The 22,763-nt window shown below is 32.9% G+C and overlaps 1 protein-coding gene across 1 annotated transcript; it reads left to right on the top strand.

Moving 5' to 3' along the window:
• Positions 1-5,359: 5,359 nt before the first annotated feature.
• On the top strand, positions 5,360-19,282 carry LOC135674392 (calcium and calcium/calmodulin-dependent serine/threonine-protein kinase-like). The gene is made up of 7 exons (XM_065184194.1): positions 5,360-6,807; positions 7,850-7,904; positions 16,481-16,591; positions 16,709-16,941; positions 17,749-17,956; positions 18,679-18,738; positions 18,821-19,282. Exons 1-7 carry the CDS (start codon positions 6,071-6,073, stop codon positions 18,995-18,997), a joined length of 1,581 nt encoding a protein of 526 aa, XP_065040266.1. The 5' UTR covers positions 5,360-6,070; the 3' UTR covers positions 18,998-19,282.
• Positions 19,283-22,763: the final 3,481 nt, after the last annotated feature.

Genomic DNA, 22,763 nt, shown 5'->3' with positions numbered 1-22,763 from the left:
TTTTTTTCTTTTTTATCTTATTTTATAGCGTAACAAACAAAATGGATTCCAGCCACACACGAGCAACGCTTGGGTCCCACAGACATGATAACTCTGTAAAAACAAATTAAAAAAAAGGTTTTGTTTTTAGCGGTAGATTTTTCTTTTCAAAAAAATAAAACTATATTACACATTATTATTGTGCATGACTTATTCTCTTCTTTATCTACCTGAGAAATTTCTACTCTCAAGAAATCAATTTCGAAAGACATTGACAAGGTGATATGGATATCAATTTCTACTCTCAAGAAATCAATTTCGAAAGACATTGATAAGGTGATATAGATATTGATTGTCTGTTTCAATTAGCAAGTCTGATCCTTTTTAGCAACAGTAATAGTTGATTGTCAAAACAACTACAATCCTTTCGAGAGACATAAATCATTAGAGTTTATTGTTTAGCAATAGAAGTTACTACACAATCTAACATCTAATTATCAATCAAACACTGTTCTATTATCTCATGAAACCATCAAATTTATATAATACAAAAAAATATTATATCAATTTTATGATATATATCTTTTAATATTATCTGAAAAAGATCTTTTTGTAATCTATAAAGTCATCATCTGCCTTTAAATTCAAAATCACTATTAATCTATACGAGAACAAGATTCTCATTCTCTTAACCACCGTTAATATGCAGGAGAACTAGACTCTCCTTCTCCATTCTTTATAGAGATTTTGTTTATTTATAGACGAGATTAGAGAGTTAAGGACAAGTTATCATGAAAGTTCCTCGCAAGGATATCCCGTAAAAAATATGAACTTCTTTGCTATTAATCAATAACTATAATTAAAATTTAATTATATTCATATTATATCTTATTTAATTAAATAGGAACATATAATCTAATATTATCTCCTTCAATTAACAAATCTGATCCTTTTTTAGCAACATAAAATTGATAATAATTGATTGTCAAAACAACTACAATATTATCGAGAGACATAAATCATTAGAGACTTGTTCTAGTATCTCACGAACCATCAAATCACATTCCACTCGTATAATCATGTTTAAAATTAGTGTAAATTTAAAGATTTGACTATGATTATATTTCATTATTTATATCAACAATATATTACCAATGTAGAAGGATAAATAATACGTACAATTGCTTTTTGTTATTCCAATATGCGCAAAATTTAGTCTAATTTTGTTGTGCAATCTACACTAAAAAGTCAGATAATAGTAAGAATTTCATTTTTATTTTTATAAGTAAAGTGAAAATATAGTATATATAAAATAATTAAAAAATAAAAAAAAAAATCATTCCTTTCATCTTGGATCCGAAAATTAAGAGAGAAAAAAAAAAGAAATGCTCATGCAAGCAATGTAGTGGTTGAAACAAATGATTAATCAAAATTCTTGTACTTTCTTTTTTAAGATATTTTTATATGTATACATACATAAGGAGAGTCGTTGGCCACTGTTTGGGGAGGAATTTTTTCCTCTATTATAATAAGAAAAAATTATCTACTCCATTTGACAAGTATAATCCACATGAATATATATATATATATATATATATATATAGTCACTTCATTTATAAATTATTTTGATGCATTTGGCAATAAATACTTTGTGCATTTATCCATAGAAAGATAAGATACCTAGATATATGTCTGATCTCATATTATTGATAGAAATATGTGACATGTTATTGATATTATTTATAGATATATGTCGTTTACAAATAAGATTACATATTCTATGTCACAGTTAAATACTCATGATGAATAAGAATAATGAAACGTTTGTCGACAAATAAATTTCAAACTAAAATAGATATTAATATTAACATGTCTCACGAAAAAACTGACGTGAAACATGTATCACGAAACTCATGATAAATGCTTCATATTGAATATTATCATTGTGGCTTCCTCATCGTTAGCAATACATCAATTAATAAGATGCAAATGAAATATAAGAAACAATAATAGTACATATGTTGCTATACCTTGACCACCACATCTCTCTTAGTTTCACGAAGCTATAACCGATCTTCTTCGTCCATCTATTCAATTTGTCCGGTTGCATCACTTATTGCTATTAATTTGTCTCCCTCACCTTGTTCTTGCTCATTACTCTTGCTCTTCTTGTTATTTTTCTTACCAATTGTAGAACTTTTTTATTAGTAAAGCCACAATATTCATGCTCCTTGTAGCTGCACACTCGGCCTTTACGGTTGGGACCTTATTAAAGATGGAGAATAGTATTTCCCAGTTCTCTTAGTCATATGCTTCTATGCCATCCAACTTCTCTGATAATATGATAAATTGAGTTATTTAGCGATCCTTTGTATCATAACTTATTCATTCAATGCTTGTACTTTCCTCCACATACACAACCCGTATAATTCTATTGACCTCCTCCTCGATCATTTTGACACTCTCATTCTCATATACCATCGTAGTTTTGTAAATCTCAATACTTAAAACCTCTTCACTCATCGTCCTTGACTCCTTAACCTTAATCATCATAGCATCCTCCCCTATGGTCCTACCTATCTTAACATCAATAGTTCCAACCTCATTACCTAAGGTTCTAGGTTAATTAAGCTCAACTCGTAGCCCCATCCACCTCAACAATCATGATCTTCTCATGGCTAATTATCTAGTCTATCCCTCAGGAGTCTTACTCTCAATGTCATTATTCTTAACCTCATCTTTAAAATTCATAGTCAAATCATCAAGAATCATCTAGTGTCTTTTAATACCTTGATCCTCCTATAAAACAAACACAAAATCAAATTGATATAGTATAAAATAAGCTTCGTAGTTAATTGAAATATATATTTTATTGAAATAAAATATCATATAAATGGTGATGACGTTTTTAAGATGCAAAGGTGCCACCTCCATATCCAATAGACACGATTAACCTAGTATATATGACACAATGTTAAACACAAGATTATAGATAAATAAAGCTAAACAAAGTGCATAACAAAACATATCAAAAATCCTAACATCTATCCAAGACACCTTTAATAATATTTTATCGATAGTATCCGAAGAAATTAGATTAAATAATGAAACATGTTCACAAAACCATCGTCACAAACATAACAAAGTAAGAAGTTAATAGCAAAAATATACATATGCCAGGGGGAAAAAAAATTTGAGATATATATGTGCTTACCATTAGGATAGCTAAGCACCCTTTAATGTAGCTGATGGCCACCCTTCATCCTCTCTTGATCCGATTGATTCAATCGAAGACACTGAACACACTATCCAATATAAAGGATTATATAGCTTGTGACCAATTATAGTTAGACAAGGTCAACAAGTTGTCAACTATTGGCAACAATGAATATGATAATGCTTAGTTATCTTGAAAGTAAAATACAAGCAAAAATATATAATATGTACAAATGATAAAAAACATTTATTGAATCCGTGTCCTTAGTAGCATATAGTTGAAGCATCAACTTCTCAAGCCAATTACTTGTGGGTGATTGTCTTGAAAAGTATTTGTCGCTCCAAAATATTATGGATTGAGAATTTGAGATGAATCCTGTTAATAATAATATCCTGAGGTAAAAAAAAATTAAAAACTTATAATGTCTTATTTTAATGCTCTACGACCATACATATGGTAAGACATAAAGGATCATGTCATATACAATTATCTTAAATTAATATAAAGTGTTTTCCCTAACGTATACATTATTTTCATCTTGATAATAATAGCACTATAAATAATACTTTAAAACACTATAAACAATGAAAATGAATACTTGCTTATAGATCATGATACTAGTGCTAACCAATATTTTGTAATCTTGATTATGGATCAAAATGAAAACAAACTAATTTAACTTTTTGAAAATAATATACGATTATAGTGTTTTAATAGAGGACACGATCATTACCTATCAAACATTTGAGAAGAGCACTATGAATACGACACAGTGTTCACTCTTAGACAACCAACGAGAACCCTCTTAGACAACCAACGAGAACCCTGTAAAGGAGATGCTCAATACTATTGTCGTCGAGAACTAATCCAGAAATACTAGTGTCTAGTTGAGTAATCTACACAAAAAAGCCAAAGCTTTTAGGAGAGTTTTAGGGTATTTTCGAGAAGATGAAGAGGAAGATGAAGAGGAAATTAGGGATTTGGGAGAGAGAAGATATGATACAATGCCATCCGCTTTAGGGTTTAGGTTGTCACTAACGAGGGAAAACCCTAAACAAAAATCCAAAAACTAAAACCAAAACACTGTATAGGCATATGGGAATGAGTAGACGAGATGGGAATGAGTTTCATAGAAGCTATAGCTTAGGGATAAGGGTGACAACAATAAAACTCGTGAGGATGTTAGAGAGTCAATAGTAGAGTTCCAAGATAAGATCGAGCATATAAGGTCTAAGAAAAAGTAGAAGAGCTAGTGAACAGGTTTCGTCGATTACTAAAGAGAACTGTTTGACCCGAGAGAGTCGACGTAGCTAGAGAGCCAAGAAATAAGAGGAGTACACATGAGAGTAGAATTAGTTGGATTCAATTGCAATATAGAGAAGTCGATTGGACAACTAGGTTTAACAATAATTAATGATATTGTTGTACCGATCAATAGGCAATGTCTTAAGGGTAGTATTGATATACCGCCTTTTAGAGATTATGAAACTGAAATAATCAAAAGGGGAGTGATTGATCAAATAATCACCCATTATATTAAAATAATAAACATAAAATTTAACCTTTTAATATAAAGTTAAAAAAGATATAATAATATTATTTGAATATTTTAAATATATGAAAAAATAAAAATATTGAAAACCCAATAAAGGTTAAATATTTATTTTCATTATAGTGTCACATCAAATAATAAATTATTATTTCTTTTCTTTCCAAATGATATTTTAAATAATTAATTAAAATAGGGTATGTAAAGACCAAAAAATAAAAAATAAGTATTATTTATAAATAATCCTTGTATTATTTTTAATATTAGAATTTCATAGCCGAACTCTCATAATCTGTTTTAAAAAGCATATTAGTTAATCATCAACAGTGCACTGTAGTATTAGAATATGTGTGTGTGTTTTTTTTTGTTTTGGGAAAAATTTGAGCGGGCCGCAACGTTTGGTCAATGTTTGGAGGACTACTGAACGAGCTTATTATGTTGGACGGGACGAAGGAACCATTCGTTGATTGCTGTGATTTTTTTATCCCTTCCTTCTCGTTGTTTGCTGTGTTTGATCTTGTTAACGATGTCACCAACGACGGCATCTTCTCTGGCTGCCAACCATCATTGAGCACCTTGTAAGAGAACACAAGGAAGAGTACTCCACAACCACCAAATGAGAACAGCTGCTGGTCTTTCGAGTACGCTGACCTCTTCTTTCGTTCACCTGCTTCCTTTCCTTGTCCTTTTGCGTCTCTGTTCTCCTGCGCCGATTCCACCGTAATATTCCCTCTGCTCTCTCTCTATCTCTCTCTTTTTTCTTTTCTATTTTATAATCCCTACCCACTTCCACCGTTTCTGTATACTATAATCCGTTTTATATAATACAATGCACCGTTCATGATTATCTAATCTGCTTCTTAATAATGCAAGGCATTCTTCATTCATCTCCATGTTTCCGTCGATCTCTCTTTCCATCGGCAGCTTCTGCGGCGCTCAGACCTCTGCCGCGCCTTCGTCTCATACCAAAACAGAAAAAATATCTCTTGCAATTCTGAATTGCAGTTTAGGCTCGTATTACTCGGTCGGAATCTTTGCTCTCCATTGATTTGTGGTTCGAAGTCGTCTTCCTTCTTGAACGCGTCGAGTTTCTTGGGCCTGTTTGTGTTTCCTGTTCTTGATCATATGTGCTGCTTCTCCGTCTTTATTAGAAAAGAGTAGCAAGTTCTTGAATTGCTCTTTGTTTTTTCTTTATTTTGGGAGCATCTATCTGTAGTGACAGTAATCTAGGTGATGGTCGAACCCAAAATTTTGGAATAGGAAGCGTGTGAAGAAGAAGTTGTGGAGCAAGTTTTCGACTTCTGCTGGCAGAACCACTTTTTACAATGTCGAGGATCGAACGGAGAAAACTATCTGACGATTACGAGGTGGTTGATGTCCTGGGTCGAGGCGGCTTCTCAATTGTCAGAAAGGGGATCAGAAAGTCCAGCATCAGGGAAAAGAACCAGAACCAGAACCAGAACCAGGTAGCAATTAAAACCCTGAGAAGATTGGGAGGGTACACGCCTCCCGGGCCACTGCAGACCTATCATGGCCACAAGAAGAGGCTGCCTTCGTGGAATCAGAATCAGATTTCGATATCGGATGCATTGCTGACAAATGAAATTGTAGTGATGAGGAGGATAGTGGAGAAGGTTTCTCCTCACACCAATGTAATAAATCTATATGATGTATATGAGGATGTCGATGGAGTTCACCTTGTGCTGGAGCTTTGTTCTGGCGGAGAACTGTTTGATAGGATTATTGCTCAAGAGCGTTATTCGGAATTCGAAGCGTCTGTAGTCGTTCAGCAGATAGCCAGTGGATTAGCAGCACTTCATAAAGCCAACATCGTTCATCGTGATCTGAAGCCAGAAAATTGCTTGTTCTTGGACAGCAGTGCTAGGTCTCCCTTGAAAATAATGGACTTTGGTTTGAGCTCTGTGGAGGATCACGCTGATCCTATCATTGCGCTGTTTGGATCAATTGATTATGTCTCACCTGAAGCTCTTTCAAGGCGTGAAGTTTCTGCAGCAAGTGATATGTGGTCTCTTGGGGTGATCTTGTATATCCTTCTATCTGGGTATGTTTCTGTCTTTGTTTTAATTTGGATATATAACAATGAAACTTGTATCCAAACCACTTCTCTACTACTGGTCTACCTAATTCACTTATCCTAAATTGAAGGTTCTATATCCCATTTCACAAAGTTTTATACCTAAACTTTTGTTGTTGGTGATGGTATGTTAGGTCTGCATATTCTTAGGTTCAGTCTGGAAATAATTTTTTGTAACAGGATCATTTAACTAAGATTAAATTTTATGTTTGAAGTATTTGTTCCATGGTGATGTACCATATATATTTACCTAATCGATAAAGGAATCTATTTACCAAATTAAGGGATCAAAACAACATCCAATAAATCTTCAAGATTGATGCTAGACTAATAAAGTAGCAAGGAACTAGAACCAAATCCTATCTTTGCCACTTACGTTAGCAGAAAAAAAAAATCTTTTATTTCACTTGCGAATAAAGAATTATTTGAAGGGAAACTAGAAAGCCTAGATTAGTGCCATTGGAAGCTAAACAATCTGCCATTTGGTAAGGTTCCCTTTCTTGAAGAAAAATAAAATGAAAACAAAGAGAATTCTTTTAAGGGAAACTAGAAAGTCTAGATTAGTGCCATTGGTAGTTAAACAATCTGCCATTTGGTTAGGTTCCCTTTCCTGAGGAAGCATAAAATGAAAAAAATAAAGTTTTTCAGAAGGTTCAATGGCTCTTAGGGGATTTTTCTCTTTAAGAATTTGATTAAGCACTCGGTATTATGATCTAAGTACATGCTTCCTTGCTTGTCTCTTTAGCCCTTCTAACTAGTCGATATCACTGAACTTATGGGAAAAAGAATGAAAACATCTGCCTTTGGACCTGCACACACCAAAATCTCACTAGATTTGGCTATAATAACCCCTGTCTCTCCCACTACCATTATCACTGCTGAGGTCTGGCGGCGAAGAGGAAGAACAGGGGAAGAGGAAGGAAAGGGAGTAGTGGGGGATTGTGTTTCCTATGCAGGAAGACATTTCTAACTTTGACTTTGCAAATAATTTTGTTATTCATCACTACAGATGCCCACCATTTACTGCATCAACAAATCGAGAAAAACAACAGCGGATACTGGCTGTAAGTTTGTCTACTGTAACAATTTCATAAGCACTTCTTTGCTGCCTACTTTTACTTTGTCTTCTCACTTGGTTTTTGTATAACTGCTTAAATTGTATAGCTTCTGGAGGAATAGAACTCCTGCTCTTTTAAGTGATTTTAATTCTAGATACTACCCCGAATAACATTTTTGAAAATAATTTCTTCACTAATTGATTGCTACATGAGCTTTTGAACTAGAATGTACTTTTAGGTGTGCAGATTCTGTATATATAATAACAGATTTGATATCAACAGTTCTAATCATGACAAATTTTAATATTATATATATATATATATTGTATATATATATTATATAATATATATATATATATATATATATATATATATATATATATATATTACATAAAGGGAAGGGGGCTTTTTATCTGAATATTTAGTAGGATTAGCTAAAAAAATAACACTTGATTTTAGCTAGAAAAATAGGCTTCCTTGTGTTCTTTTTCTTGAGTTTGGAAATGGGTTTTAGAAGCTTTAGTTTCTTACAAAAGATGGGTCAGATAAACTGTATGTTAGAAAAGATGCGCTGTGACCTGAAGTGATTGTAAATTTTCTACCAAACTGATCTAAATAAAATAGAAAGGCTAATTTTAGAGAATACATAATAAATATGAAGTTGTCTGGCAAATGGCATGTAGCTGATGCAAAAGGATTCTTTTCATCCTGTGTTGCTCTTTCATACTTGGTACGTTAATTTTAGCTCGATTTAATTATTTATAACAGTAAAAAGAAGGAAACAAAATGCCATTGAGTGAAAGGAACGGGCCTATTAGTAGACATGGTGGCAATGCAACAATCGTTTTACATCTGTTGCATGCTGTGGTAGTCATGAAGGGAGCAATAGGAAAAATAGATTTCCACGCCATTGCTTACCTATGTGACTGACATCGTCAGCAATAAAAATTAATTTGCTTGCAGCTTCAACAACTTTAGTGCACTCTCTTTTTGTTCCTTATACAGGGAAACAGCAAATACTGGGGTAGAATATTACTAGAATTAACCAAGGCATGATGATCTAAGAATATGTAGATTATGTTTGTTACACTTCATTCACAATAGTCGGGAAGTGAAATACATTGCTTCTTGCTGAACTTCTCATTTAATTATTTGATCCTTCTATAACTTTCAATGTCTAAGGAGAACACTAGAAACTTTCCCCCAATTCATGGATGATAGGAACGGTTATTAACAACATAATCAGCAACAACAAATGAATGTGTGCAGTTCTTTATTCTTGTTTTGCTTGCATCTCATCTGCTTCCCTTCTTTGCCTGACTACTCTTCACCCAATCTTTCTGTTGTTCCAGTCTCCACCTCCTTTCTGCTGCTCTTTTTTTTTTTTTTTTTTCTATTTTCCTTCTCTGGTACCATGTGAACCCTGATAGATCATTGACCGCTGCCCTTTGCTTAAGCCCAACATGTGAAAATTTTATCAAATAGGGTAATACTACAATCGTGTGACTTTGATATTTGAAAACAGTACATTATGTTCTGCTTTTTTTAACACACAAACTTATATTAAATTGGCTGCTGCCAATCCCTCTAGAAACTTATGTCAACAGATGAGATAATAGGGTATATAGATAGCTTCGATTGTCAGTTGGTGTTAGAGTTTAAATATAACTTGTCCCATTTCCTATCTATCTGCTTAAACTTTCAGGATAAATGGTAAACCAAACTAAAATTTTATCATGGAATTTGAGTTGGTCATGATGTCAAATTGAGTTAATTCATTTTCTCTGACTATTAGGTGTATCTCAAGCCCATCAAACTTTCATCTAGCTTTCACATGAGAAGGAATGTTAAATTTAAATATAAGTTGCTCAATTTTCCTCTCAGCTTATGCTTTTGAGTCTTTGACACAAGTGATAATTCAGCTGAAGTTTAATGAAACATCCCAAAAACTCATAAAAAGAAATTAAAATTGGAAGAAAAACTTCCAAATGGTTTTTGCTACTATTTCATTGCTCTCACTAATATGCTACTATTCTTGTGATCCTACTGCTGTGTCGCTTTGTGCTACTATTCTTTTTTAGTCCTTATGATGATCTGATATTCAAACTAACAATTATTTTGATAGTACTCATGTTTCAGTTGCTTTGTTTTACTAATCAGTGCTTCAAATCATGAAAGTCTAATCTTACCTTATCACATGGTAGTTTCTAGCTATAGATGTCCTTTTTCAATAGCTTACTTAATTTTTTTTTGTTGGTAATTTCTTTAAACTCTATATGTTGTATTTATATATTGCATAGGTCATTATTGCTATTGTTCATAATCATATTTATATTAAAAATTTCTGAATTGGAATGACACTTTTGACTGCATATGCTCCTGCAATAAACACCCTAGCTAAGCTGATGTTAAATGCTGCAAAAATGAAATAGACAAGTGGTCTCTTGACATCCAAGGTACTATATTGTTCATCATATGAATGTACAAATTGGCATGGAATCACTTAACAATGAGACCCTAACTACACTAAGCATAACAACTACCACAATGATTTCTTTATCACATCAGAAATTGACTGGTCTTCTGATCATGGACGGGCTGCCTAGTGTACCTGCTCCCATCATTGCACTTCCAATTTTTATTTTTTTTGACTTCCTTCACATACACTTTGGCAGACATCTATATGGCATTGTCCTGCACAAGAACCATATAGAACGTAATCCATCTATGTGTCGCTGCTCCTGTGGTTGCATCTAGAAGTAAAATCAAGATTTCTTACTTAAAAAAAAGAGTATAATTACAAAGGCGAATAGGTTTGGGTGAATTCTTGTTTTAAGAATGTCTTAATACTTGGAGTGTACATCGAGGATCAATTTTAGCAATTTGTAGTGTCCTGAGGTTTTCTATATGGGTGTTATGATATCATTTGAAGATTTAAGACTTCCGAGGCCTCAAGAAATATATAATATATGTTTCAGGAATTGTTTGATAAAACATAAAAGGATGCTTTTAGTTGACTATCTTGATTGTATTATTTATTTACAAACCTAATCGTTGATGATTGGTTATACTAAATCATGGCAAAATTTTTATTATAATGTACCTCTGTGATTGAAGCTTGATAGAGTATATCTGATATAATTATAACCTTTTATAAAGAATCTGACCTCACTTGGTAGTGGATGCAATTTGTATATTAAAACTGAGCTGATGTGATCAGATATGATTATACTTGTATATTAATGGATCTGATTAAATAGTTTATCCAAAGTCATATTAGAATTACTTAGGATTATCTTTGATTAGATAGGGTTTTTGTTGCTGTAGACTTTTATTAAGTTACATATTGATCTATTAGAAAAGAAGTGATGTTATATGTAATATTGATAGATAAAAGTAATTTGAGGAAGCATTTGACTATTGAGGTTAATGAATTGACTATTGCGGATGCACTTGACTATATTTGTTAAGAAATATAAGAGGATGAATACATACGTGTACACGTTGAATTGTGTGCGATATTATTATTAGTATCTAGATAGTCTAGCTGGTAAAGACTTTGATGGCTCATCGTAGATCTTGGTTCAAACCCCACCATTGTCACCTATATTTTAGAAAAAGAAAATGATTGTCAAAGTTGACGAGTAAGAACATGATGTATTTTCATTGGTTGCCCTCGTTCTGCAGTTGTGTTCTTTTCTATTTCTATTATTGATTTTCGTGGATTAGCATCTCGAGGTCCTTTGATGGGCATAAAGAAATCGTCTTGGTAGCAACTACCAAACAAATAGAACAATGGTTAGCTCTGTAGTTGTTAGTCCACAAGAAAGGGTTGTAGGTTTATTATTGTCTAGCTCCAAGCCGAAAAGACCTAATGGAGTCATCCTAGCTGTTTTGTAAATCTACTGATGAATATTAATGTTAATAAATTTTAAATTATTTAATTAAATTAGTAATAAAAGATTTTGATGCTATCTTGGAATATACATAATATACCTATATTCTCTTTGATTTGTTATAGATAAGTGTGGATTTTTTAATCACTGATAACATTGAATTCAGCTTTAAAAATACAGTATACTTCTCCCTAAGTCTTTTAAGTGATCTAAACCAAATCCTGATCGAGGATGAGATGCTAAAGATATATAATTGTACTCTTAAACATCAATTAAGATGATGTGAACTTGATAATTCATTCAATATTATAAAGACTCAGATGTTTCTCTAGAAGTTATCAGAGGTATTACCTGATCGTGAGATTGAAGTCATTATGAATTTAATATTTAACATTGGATTAATTGTTTAGATCCTTTATAGAATGATATTTATTAAATTAAAATTATTGAATAAACAATTACAGGAACTATCTGATAAGAGTTTTATTGATTAGTATATTTGATAAAATTATGTAGAAAAAAATGAAAGTATGACTGAAGTTATATTATTATTAATCTTTTTTGAATCAAATACATCACATTTATGGACTAAACTTTTTATTTAGGGGGAAATATGTAATATCCATATTTTTATTTAAGGACCCCAATGTAAATACTGCAAAAAGCACAAAAGAAAAAATAAATTAGCTCCCCACCACCTGTGTGTCTCGTAACTGCATTGCCTCTTTCATAAGGAGTTTTTCACATGGAAGAGAGAGAAAGAGAGAAACAAATAATTAGCTCCACACTGCCTTTGTCTTGTAATTGCATCACTGCTTTTTTTTTTTTTAAATGATAAGTGGTGAAGGCGAAATTTGAGTCCAGGACCTCATAATATACTTTCAAATCTTTATCAATTAAGCTAGTTAACACCTTCACTACATCGCCTCTTACATAAGGAGTGTTTCACATAGGAGAGAGAGAAAGAGAGAAACAAAGAAGAAGGGAGAAGGAAAGAAGAAGAGAGAAGAGAGAAGAAGAAAGGAAGAGAAAGATGATCTTGTGGAAGAAGAAAAGGCAGAAGGAAAAGAGAGAAGAAGAAAAGAGAAACAGAGAGAGGATCTCTCATGGAAGCAGAAGAGAGGGTGAGAAGGGAGAAGAAGAAAAAAGAAAGAAAAAAGAGAGAAAATGTATGTGCTACAATATATTTTCTTATAGCCTTATGTCTAACACCATAGTGGTTCCAACTTCCAACCAAGGATTGTCATGCTGATTGGTGGTATCAGTCCCCTTGATTAAACTAGTATGTACAGGTAGCTACCGACAGATTGTGTGTTGCAAGGTTCGCCGTACCATACCGTACCGGCGTTTCGATCCGAGCTCGGTACGGTATGGTACCGGTGTACCGGGCAGACCACCTGGTACCACTACAGTGCTACAGTATTTGTCCTGTTTCAGACGATATATCAAACCTTGGCTCCAATTAATAGTAATCATTAGTGAAATAAATCACAGATTAAGAAAATATATGCCTGTCTAAGGTGTGACTAGAGAGTTAGCCACTTGCTCCTTAGAGAGATTTCATAACCTTCTTACTTTGTCAAACCTTGGTTCTAACTAATTGTACTCATTAGTCAGAGAAGTCACAGATTAAGAAAATCTTTGTCGATTTAAGGTGTGCCTAAAGGGTCAGCAATTTCCTTCTTGGATGGATTCCATAGATTTCTTGCTTTTAAAAATCTTGTTTCTAACCAACACTAGTAAGATAAATCATAGATTAAGAAAATCTCCATTTGTTTGTGGTGTGCCTAGAGAGTCGGCCACTTCCTCCTTGGAGAGATGTACCTTCTTGCTTTACAATGTTGATTTTTAAGCATAGCAACCCCACAATTTTGAACCTAACACTCCCTTGAATCTTATAGAGATGCTACTTTTTTAATTTGCAATGGTGATCGGAGATCCGTGTTCTGCTCCTCCATGTTCTTGTCAACAATAATCATCACCTGGCCGAAGGCAATTCCACTTGTCCACAAAGCATAGAGAAGGAATACGATGCTATTAGGATAAATAGCTATTAGAACTCAAAAGCAAGATCCTTGGAGGCTTGGAGAGACATTTCAAGGATGGACCAAAGGAAGGAAGATTGACATTTAACATGGTGGTATTGCACAATATCCCTATAAATGGTTTGATGTATAATTAATTATGTGTGTTAGAACTAGCAAGGAATCTTAATTAGATTCAATTTCTTAGTGTATTAGGATTTGGATTAGTGATCCAAGTAAAATGAGAAGTCCTTAGTGAATGAGGACTTGTTTCTATAAATACACTATTTAGCTCATGATTTTTATGAGAGGAAAAGTTATAGAGGAAGACATTTTGGGTTTTCCTGAGTACATTCTCTATTGAATCTAGAAAGAGGTGAGAAAAAAGTTCTTCGGGTTTATGTGAAAGTATGTATAACGGTTTCAGGCTCGGGTTTGAGTTAACTTATGAGAGAGTGATTCCTCATATTAGTTTTCTCATATATTGAAGAATTTAATTTTTTACATACATTTAGGTAGGGAGTGTCAAACCACGTTAATCTTATATCATTTTTTAGTATATTCTTTGGTTGATCTTTCGGGTTTCTCTTTTAGTTTTGAGTTCTTCTCTCTCCCTAACAAAATGGTATCAAAGCTTAAAATATCCATAATTAGAAAATTAATAAGGATATTGTCAGTTATTTCTGTGGACTTTACTATGGAGAAATTTGATGAAAGAAATAGTTTCACTCTGTGTCAAAGAAGAGGGTCTTCTTGAACTACAAGGCCTAGGACAACCAACCAAACCAGAAAAAATGAGTGATAAATATTGAGATATTGAGAGAAGCTTCAAGCAAAGTGTGTAACCACTCTTCGTCTTTGCATCATTGATAATACTATCAATAATATAGTTGATGACGATTTCGTCATCACGAAAAAGCTTTATTTGACTAAAAGTTTGACTAACAAGTTATATCTAAACCAAAAGTTATAGTTGAGAATTGAGGAAGGCAAAGACTTGATAAAACATCTAAATATATTCAAAGAAATTTTAGATAAACTAAATAAAGTTGATGTGAAGACTAATGAAGAAGATAAGACGTTACTTCTTGCATCACTCATCAACTTCTATGACAATTTTGTGGAGATAGATATTATGTGAAAAAGATACAATAACTCTGAAACTAGTTGAAAATGCTTTAGTATCTCATGTTACAAGGAAAAAGGATAAATATAAGAACATTGATAATGAGGCATTAGCTACTTAGGGTGGATATCAATTAGGATGATTTTTCGATAAGAGTTGATCTCAGGATGACAAATCAAGATCAAAAGTTAGGTTTTTGGATGATGTTCAATGCTATTATGGACATATGAAGTAACTTGTCTAAAAGAAAGGGAAGAAGAGCCTGATGAGTGCCTTCTTATGATGGATGGTGATGGAGATGTCCTCATACTCTCCAAAGGTAATAATGCATTTTTCTAGAAGAGTTGACATTTAAATTTTGCTTGTGTTACTTGTATTTGTTCTCAAAGGATTGTTTTGGTTCACTAAATAACAAGTTGACTAGCAAGTTGAATCTAAGTGATGATTCAATGATGGATGTCATACATGTTGGTAAGGTAAATATTAAAATATTTGAGGGAACACAACATACTTTAGAGGATGTGGCTTATGTTCCAAAGATACAAATTTTTTTAAGTCTTTTGGTTTCCAAGGATTATGGCTACAGGGTTAGAGGTGGAGTTTTAAAATTTTCTTGGGGTTATATAGGCCTAATGAATGAAGATTGCATCAAGAATCATACCATATGGATGAAGCATAGTAAAGATCTCAAAGGGCTGGACACATGTTGCACGTGTAGGGATGGTAGGTACCTGCAATAGCAAGTCTTGTTCGCGATAAAGAAAACAAAGGGTGATGGACAATGTAAGGGGAAAAGTTGAATTGGTGGTGAGACGGAGAGATGAAGATCTCTCCCGAATAAGTAGTGTTATTGATTTAGTTTTAGTTACACATGGTATATTGGCGAGTTTATTATAATCAAATGTTGAGCCATGAATTGATTCATCTGCGTAGCTGCGGTAAATTCTTTAAGCCAATAGTTTATAGATTTTGTATAGGAGACACAAAGTAGGAAGATACTCGTTAACATAGAGATGGTTAGGATTTGAAGTATTTTAAAAATAGTAATTATGCTGAAACCACTTTGATATTTGGAGCAGTCCTAATTAGATTTAAAGTCCTTGGTAGATTGAGATTGGAGATCCAAGTAGAAAGAGTATTTTTTAGTGAATTAGGATTTGTTTTTATAAATACGCCACACATTTCATGATTTTAGTAAAAGGGAGAGGCATAGATGAAAATATTTTGGGTTTATATGAGAGGATATACAAGAGTTTCGGGCTTTGGTTCGGGTTAGCTCAGGAAGAGTGATTCCTGGTTTTTTCATATAATGAAGAATTTGATTTTCTGCATGGATATAGATAAAGAGTGTCAAATCATGTTAATCTTACATTGACTTTTTGATATATTCCTTTGATTATTGATCACTGAGATTCTCTTTTGGTTTCCAATTCTTCTCTCCCTCCCAACAATCCGCATCATATTTTTCTTCTCTTCATGCCAAACTTATGAATTTTTTTATAATTTTAACGATCAACATAAATGTTCTATATCCAGGGTGACTTCAACTTTGAGGATCCTACATGGAAGACCATATCCTTTTCAGCGAAGGATTTGATTTCTAGACTGTTATCTGTGGAGACTTATAAGAGACCCACTGCTAGTGATGTATGATTAATGTCCATATGCATTATTTTTTTGTGACTATATTGAACTATGGTGATGTCATATAACTTTTTCTATATCGTCTGTTTATTCAGTCTCATTGATCTGATATGTAAACAGCTTCTGAAGCATCCATGGGTCATTGGGGATTCTGCTAAGGAGGAGCTCATGGATTCAGAGGTTGTCACTAAACTGCAGAGATTTAATGCTCGGCGGAAATTGCGTGCAGCTGCAATAGCAAGCGTATTAAGTAGTAAGGTTGCTCTACGAACAAAGAGGCTGAAGAGCCTGCTAGGATCAAATGATCTCACCACTGAGGAAATTGAAAATCTACGTTTACACTTCAAGAGAATGTAATTCTTTCGATATCTTATATGGTTGATAGTTTTTTTTTTTTAAATGAGCTTTTGAAACTACCCTTACGAATCATTTTAACGATCATGTTCAGATGCTGCAGCGGTGACCAAGCAATATTGAATAAATTGATAATATATCCAACCTTAAATCACTAATGAGAATGTCTGATATGTATGTTCTGGTAAGGGCACTGGAAAATTACAATAGGTCACTCGAGCTCATTTCATTATTAAGATCAGATATAGTGAAATCAATCTTTCATGCTCATACAAGATTTCTTTTCCCTCCTATGTTCTCTATAAGTCTAATAAACTTGCAATTGATTTGCAAAAGACCAGCTAACATTGTTTAGTTTCATATGCTTTTTTCTATTAGAACAATGATACGTTGTGCTACTGTTATATTGTGTTATTCATGTGAATTCTCAAAATAGCAATTTTATGGCACTATCTGATGTAACTCTCTCTGTTTTCTTTTTCCTGCATACCTAGTCATTTGTATTTGATGTAGTACTTGAAATTGTTGATAAGTTCTCATGTCTTGGTAAATTATAGTATGAATAGTAGCCTAAGACAATCTATTTATCATGGCATGATAGCTGAAAATTCTGAAGTGCATAGAGAACTATGATCTATAATTCTGACATTGTTGATAAGTTATCATATCTTGGTAACTTATTGTATGAATAGCTAAGATCTATTTATCATGGCATGATAGCTGAAAAATCTGAAATGCTTAGAGAACTATGTATGATATTTAATTCATTGGAGTTCAAAACGTAAAAGTAGGTGTTGTGGATGCAGATGTGCAAATGGAGAGAACGCTACTCTGTCAGAGTTTGAGGAAGTCCTGAAGGCTCTAAAGATGGATTCACTAATCCCTCTAGCTTCTCGAGTGTTTGATCTGTTTGACAACAACCGTGATGGAAATGTTGACATGAGAGAGATCCTTTGCGGGCTATCCAGTCTCAGGAACTCACGAGGAGAAGAAGCTCTCCGACTCTGCTTTCAGGTAACAAGCTAGTTTACTAGGCATGAAACACTTAACAAACAGGGAGAGAGAAAACATGGTTTTGACTTCACAGCTTATGTCCACAGGGAAAACATATCCTAGAATTTTCTTGATCATAGAATATTCTCCAACTCATGAGCATGTTGAGTATCATGACTACATATAAAAAATGAAAGAGGTAATACATTAGCAAACCTCACTGTTATAACGATTATGCAATCAAGATATACATACATGGACATGCTGGCCTGACTAGCAACAGCATTCAGATCCTTCTCTTCCATCGACAATAATAAGTTTGGAAACTTCGTAAAGACTGACTGCATAAATCCTTTATAACATACTAGTTTATGTGATTTGATTCAAATTTATGTATTTAGTAGCAAGTGGAGCTGGGTACAGTTTTCTTTTCTTTCTTTTTTCCTTGTATTAAAATTTAAATGGAGGAAGAGAAAGGAGAAGTGAAATTATATATATATATATATATATATATATATATATATATATATATATATATATATAATTCACAAATGGGAACTGTGTAGGATTAGCAGACACAATATTCTTCTCTTGGAACTTAATTTGCAATCAAATCATTGAGTTATACATAACATGAGACACTTCTACATTGACACGGGAGTGTCTGATGGTATACATCTGTGTTATGTTTGGTCTATTCTTTCTTAACGTTAATAAGATATGTTTGTGTGCTGCTGCCGCAGATGTATGACACTGACAGGTCGGGATACATCAGCAAGGAAGAATTGGCGTCAATGCTTAGAGTAACACTACCAACTAAAGTCTCCTCCTCAATCCCATGAAACCATTTCCAATGATCTAAAAGGAAACGGTTTACTTCTGCAGGCCTTGCCTGAGGATTGTCTCCCTGCTGATATTACTGAACCAGGGAAGCTAGATGAAATCTTCGATCAGATGGATGCTAACAGTGACGGGAAGGTCACCTTTGATGAGTTCAAAGCAGCAATGCATAGAAATAGCTCTCTGCAAGATGTTGTCCTGTCTTCTCTGCGGCCAGTTTGACTCCCCATAATGAGAAGCAAACAGGTGAGATGAACTCCATTGTCCACCTTGGCTCTCTATATCTGAGTGGTTCCGGACCGAGGGGCTGCTTTGGTGATTGCACCAAAGGGAGTGGGAGTAGAAGATATATTACTTTTACGTACTACTAGTATAGTGTTTGTAGACTTTATTTTGTCACATGTTCCCTCAATTTATTAGAAGAAAAATGTTGGCTTAAAAACCCCACTTGTTCCTATAAGAACTCCATTGCAAAAAATAAAATTTAACACGCTTGTAATAATCACATCATCTTTGAACTAGAACGTGTCTACATGCATGCTGTTAAAATTTTATTTTGCATAGATACGTGTGTATAGATATAAGAAGGATTCATTTAGCGTGAGATTTGGGTACCTAATGTTAGAGTTTGTTAGTATTTTAGATCCTTATTTTGGAGTTGGTAAGTTCTTTTTAGATCGCCTAATTGAAACAAAATTATTTGGAGAACATATCATTCCGAAAATAAATAAAAAAAATTCAAGAGTGAAGATAAAAATTCTTGAAAATTTAATTATCCTATGTGAATACTTTAGTAGTGAAGACAAAGACGCTGTGATCCTACAATTTTCTCTAGTGCATTGAAGAGATTGAGAGAAAGTTTCTTATGTTAACGCGAGAGGAAATATAATAGACTCTAAGCTTAGATTTAGATTAAATCGAAAGAGAATTTGATTTTTGAATTTTATTATTTTATCATATGATGAAGAATTTGAGTGTCAAATCATGTAATCCTACATTAAATATTTTGGATTTATGTATTATTGTTGGTTCCATTGAATATTATATTGATATCAATATCCTCATTGTTAATAAAGTGATATAAATGATCTGAGGGGATTATAGATTAAATAAAGGGGATTATAGATTCAAATAAATTGTCATTGAATATTTTTTCAAACCACAAAAATTTAATGAATGAAATTAGTTTCACTTTGGTACAAAGGAACAAAAGAGAGTGTTCATTGAGGCTTAACAAAAACCTTGGAGGGATGTGCAGTCAAATCTAGAAAGATGAACTATATATATATATATATATATATATATTAAAAAAATTAAGACAAACTGTGTGAGTATTATTTGTCATTATATCATTGAGAATATATTATCTTTAGTATTTGATAATGATTCCATTGTAATTATTTGTGATAAATTTTAAAAACTTTTTATCTATCTAGTTAAAAGCTTAATTAACAAACTATATCCAAAACGAGGAGTAGAAAAGAGGAAGGTGAGACTTTGTTGAATATTTGAAAGTGCAAAGGAATATTAAATCAACTAAGAAAAAATGATGTAAAAGTTGATAAAGAAAAAGTGTTGCTTCTTGCATCATTCACCAATACCTATGATAATTTTGTGAATATATTTAGCCACTGTGTGTAAAATTACTAGTACCCATCGAACATATTTAAGAAGCTTTAGCGTCTTATCCTAATATATATATATATATATATACACACACGCTTTGAAATTTGGCAATTTCGATTTTATGAAATATGAACAAGAATGGAATCGATTCTAAACACTTTTAGTTTCTGGTTTTGGAATTAGCAGCTTTAAATTTCGGAACGGATGGTTCTAGTTCTGATTTTGGTTCAAGTTTTATTTTTAAATCAATATTAATATTTAATTTATTTTATTTTTATTACAAATAAAAAATAAAAATAAAAAATAAAAATGAACTAGATGAGAACTAATTCAAACATTACTATAATATGTCACCTAGTTCAAATAAAAATTGAGCTTGATGAGCCCCAAGTTCGAATGGGTCTCATCTAAGATATGTTAAAATGACACTTATTACTAAAATTTATTTTATAATAATTGATTAAGTTGTTAAATGACACTTGTACTGTTGAAGAAGAACTCAAAATTTTGATCTCTACCATATCAAATTTTACTAGTTCGGCTTGGAAGAAGATTAAACCCATAATATTGCTTTTCTGGTCTTTTAATTAAATATGACCGAAGCCCAAAGGTGTGGGAGACAAACAAAAATGCATAATGAAAGACTAGAAGAGTATTATTCTTACTAGTTCTTTAATAAAAATAAAATAGTAAAAGACTCCAAGGAAAAGTCTTCTGTTCATCAGCTTGAATGCATAAGGAAATCCACATTGGTTCTTATGTATTAGTGCCTCTCGTCCCCTTCTCTCTCACTCCAATGTATGGTATAAGTGGAGATGCTTCAAAATCCAGTGTATGATATTTGTGTTGTTGGAGTTCAAAGAGAGAATAACTTTGATTTTGTCGTAATAACATTTGTATCACTGTTAAAAAAGAACGTGTCATTGCTACTATTTTGACTTTCGATCAGATCTCAAGTTTGACTCCTAACTCAGTGTTACCGCTCCTCAGTGGTCGACCACACAAACAGCGAGAAATGATTCAGATGGCCATAGACAGACGTCTGTATGCCAAAAGCTACTCGATGAAAGGTCTAAAGAATTAACGTAACCTATTTAGTTAGTGTCACTTCAAAAACATTATTCCATACCAACACTTCCTTAATTTATCGCATGCAGTGGAAAATGATCAGCTCTATTTGTTTTGTCCAGTTTAAATTCAAAGGTAAGAAGACGGTGTTAGTTAATATATCGCACAATCATGTTTGAACCGACAAGAAAAGGAAAGAAAGAAAGAGGAGAGAGACGGCTTGATGTAATGTAATAATACACGTAGAAGAAAAAGAGGATCATTGGCATAAATAATTAATGCAAGCCATTCGTATTATTATAAACGAGGATCAGCATGGAGTGATAAAATTTCTATTATTATTGACTTTGGATTGAGATGGACTTGGAAGTCATATTTTAAGTAATCCAACAGACCAAACTAGTATTCATCTATAAATAGTCATTATGAATCCAATGCTTCAATTTTTAGGTTATCGATGATGTTATCCACACATAAACCTGACTTAAAAGAAGAAAACAGCAAAGAACTCGATCCACTTGGTTTAAGTAAAACATTGACTTGGAAGCGGTACCGGTGCTGGTTCTTTCTGTATTGTTACGAGTCCCATTCATACAGCATGGTTCCAACTTCATGCACCTCCTTTTGGTTCTATAAATACCCCCCCATCCATCCACTCTCTCCCCATCGAGTGTTTGTGTTTGTGTTTGCATATCATCTGCCGTGAGAGGAATTGCTTCATAAGCTCGCTAATGGTGAGTGAGAGAGACGCTATATAGATATATATTCTGCCTCCCCCGAATGAATATAGCTTTGCTTCCCTTAGAGGGACGCCTAACCCGTTATAAGATCATTGTGGTTTGATTAGTATCACTATCTTTGAGCAGGTTTAACGAACTGAGTCCTTAGTTATATGTATATGCTTGTTATTGGAAAAATACGACATAGAAGAAGATAAAAATACTATGGAAACAAATAACAAACACAAGATCAATAATACTTTAGGAAAGATATTTAGGCTTGAAACATGTATAAACATTTTCCTAAAAACGATATTTTCATCCACTTCTTAATAAAATTGTCATGGGTTTGATGCAAATAGTTTTAATGGATATGACAAACCTTTATAAGATATGTATTAAGTAAATAATAAATAATCTTAATTAGAGAATATCTAATTCAATTACTTGAAGAGTAAAGAAGAAGAATATGAAAAAGATGTTTAAATAATTTACTCTCAAATATCTATTTATAGATTTTTTTTAAAAGACACGAACATTTGAAAAATAATTACCAAAATAACTATAAAAGAAAA

Source organism: Musa acuminata, chromosome BXJ1-5 (assembly GCF_036884655.1).
Source record: "Musa acuminata AAA Group cultivar baxijiao chromosome BXJ1-5, Cavendish_Baxijiao_AAA, whole genome shotgun sequence".
Taxonomy (NCBI): Eukaryota; Viridiplantae; Streptophyta; class Magnoliopsida; order Zingiberales; family Musaceae; genus Musa; species Musa acuminata.
This window is presented reverse-complemented; position numbering and strand designations above follow the sequence as displayed.

Bases quoted from the DNA above. Each gene is read 5' to 3' on its own strand.
- LOC135674392 (XM_065184194.1), top strand. From the start codon at position 6,071: ATGTCGAGGATCGAACGGAGAAAACTATCTGACGATTACGAGGTGGTT. The intron at 16,592-16,708 runs GTATGATTAATG...ATATGTAAACAG, and splicing joins AGAGACCCACTGCTAGTGAT to CTTCTGAAGCATCCATGGGT. The intron at 16,942-17,748 runs GTAATTCTTTCG...TTGTGGATGCAG, and splicing joins CGTTTACACTTCAAGAGAAT to ATGTGCAAATGGAGAGAACG.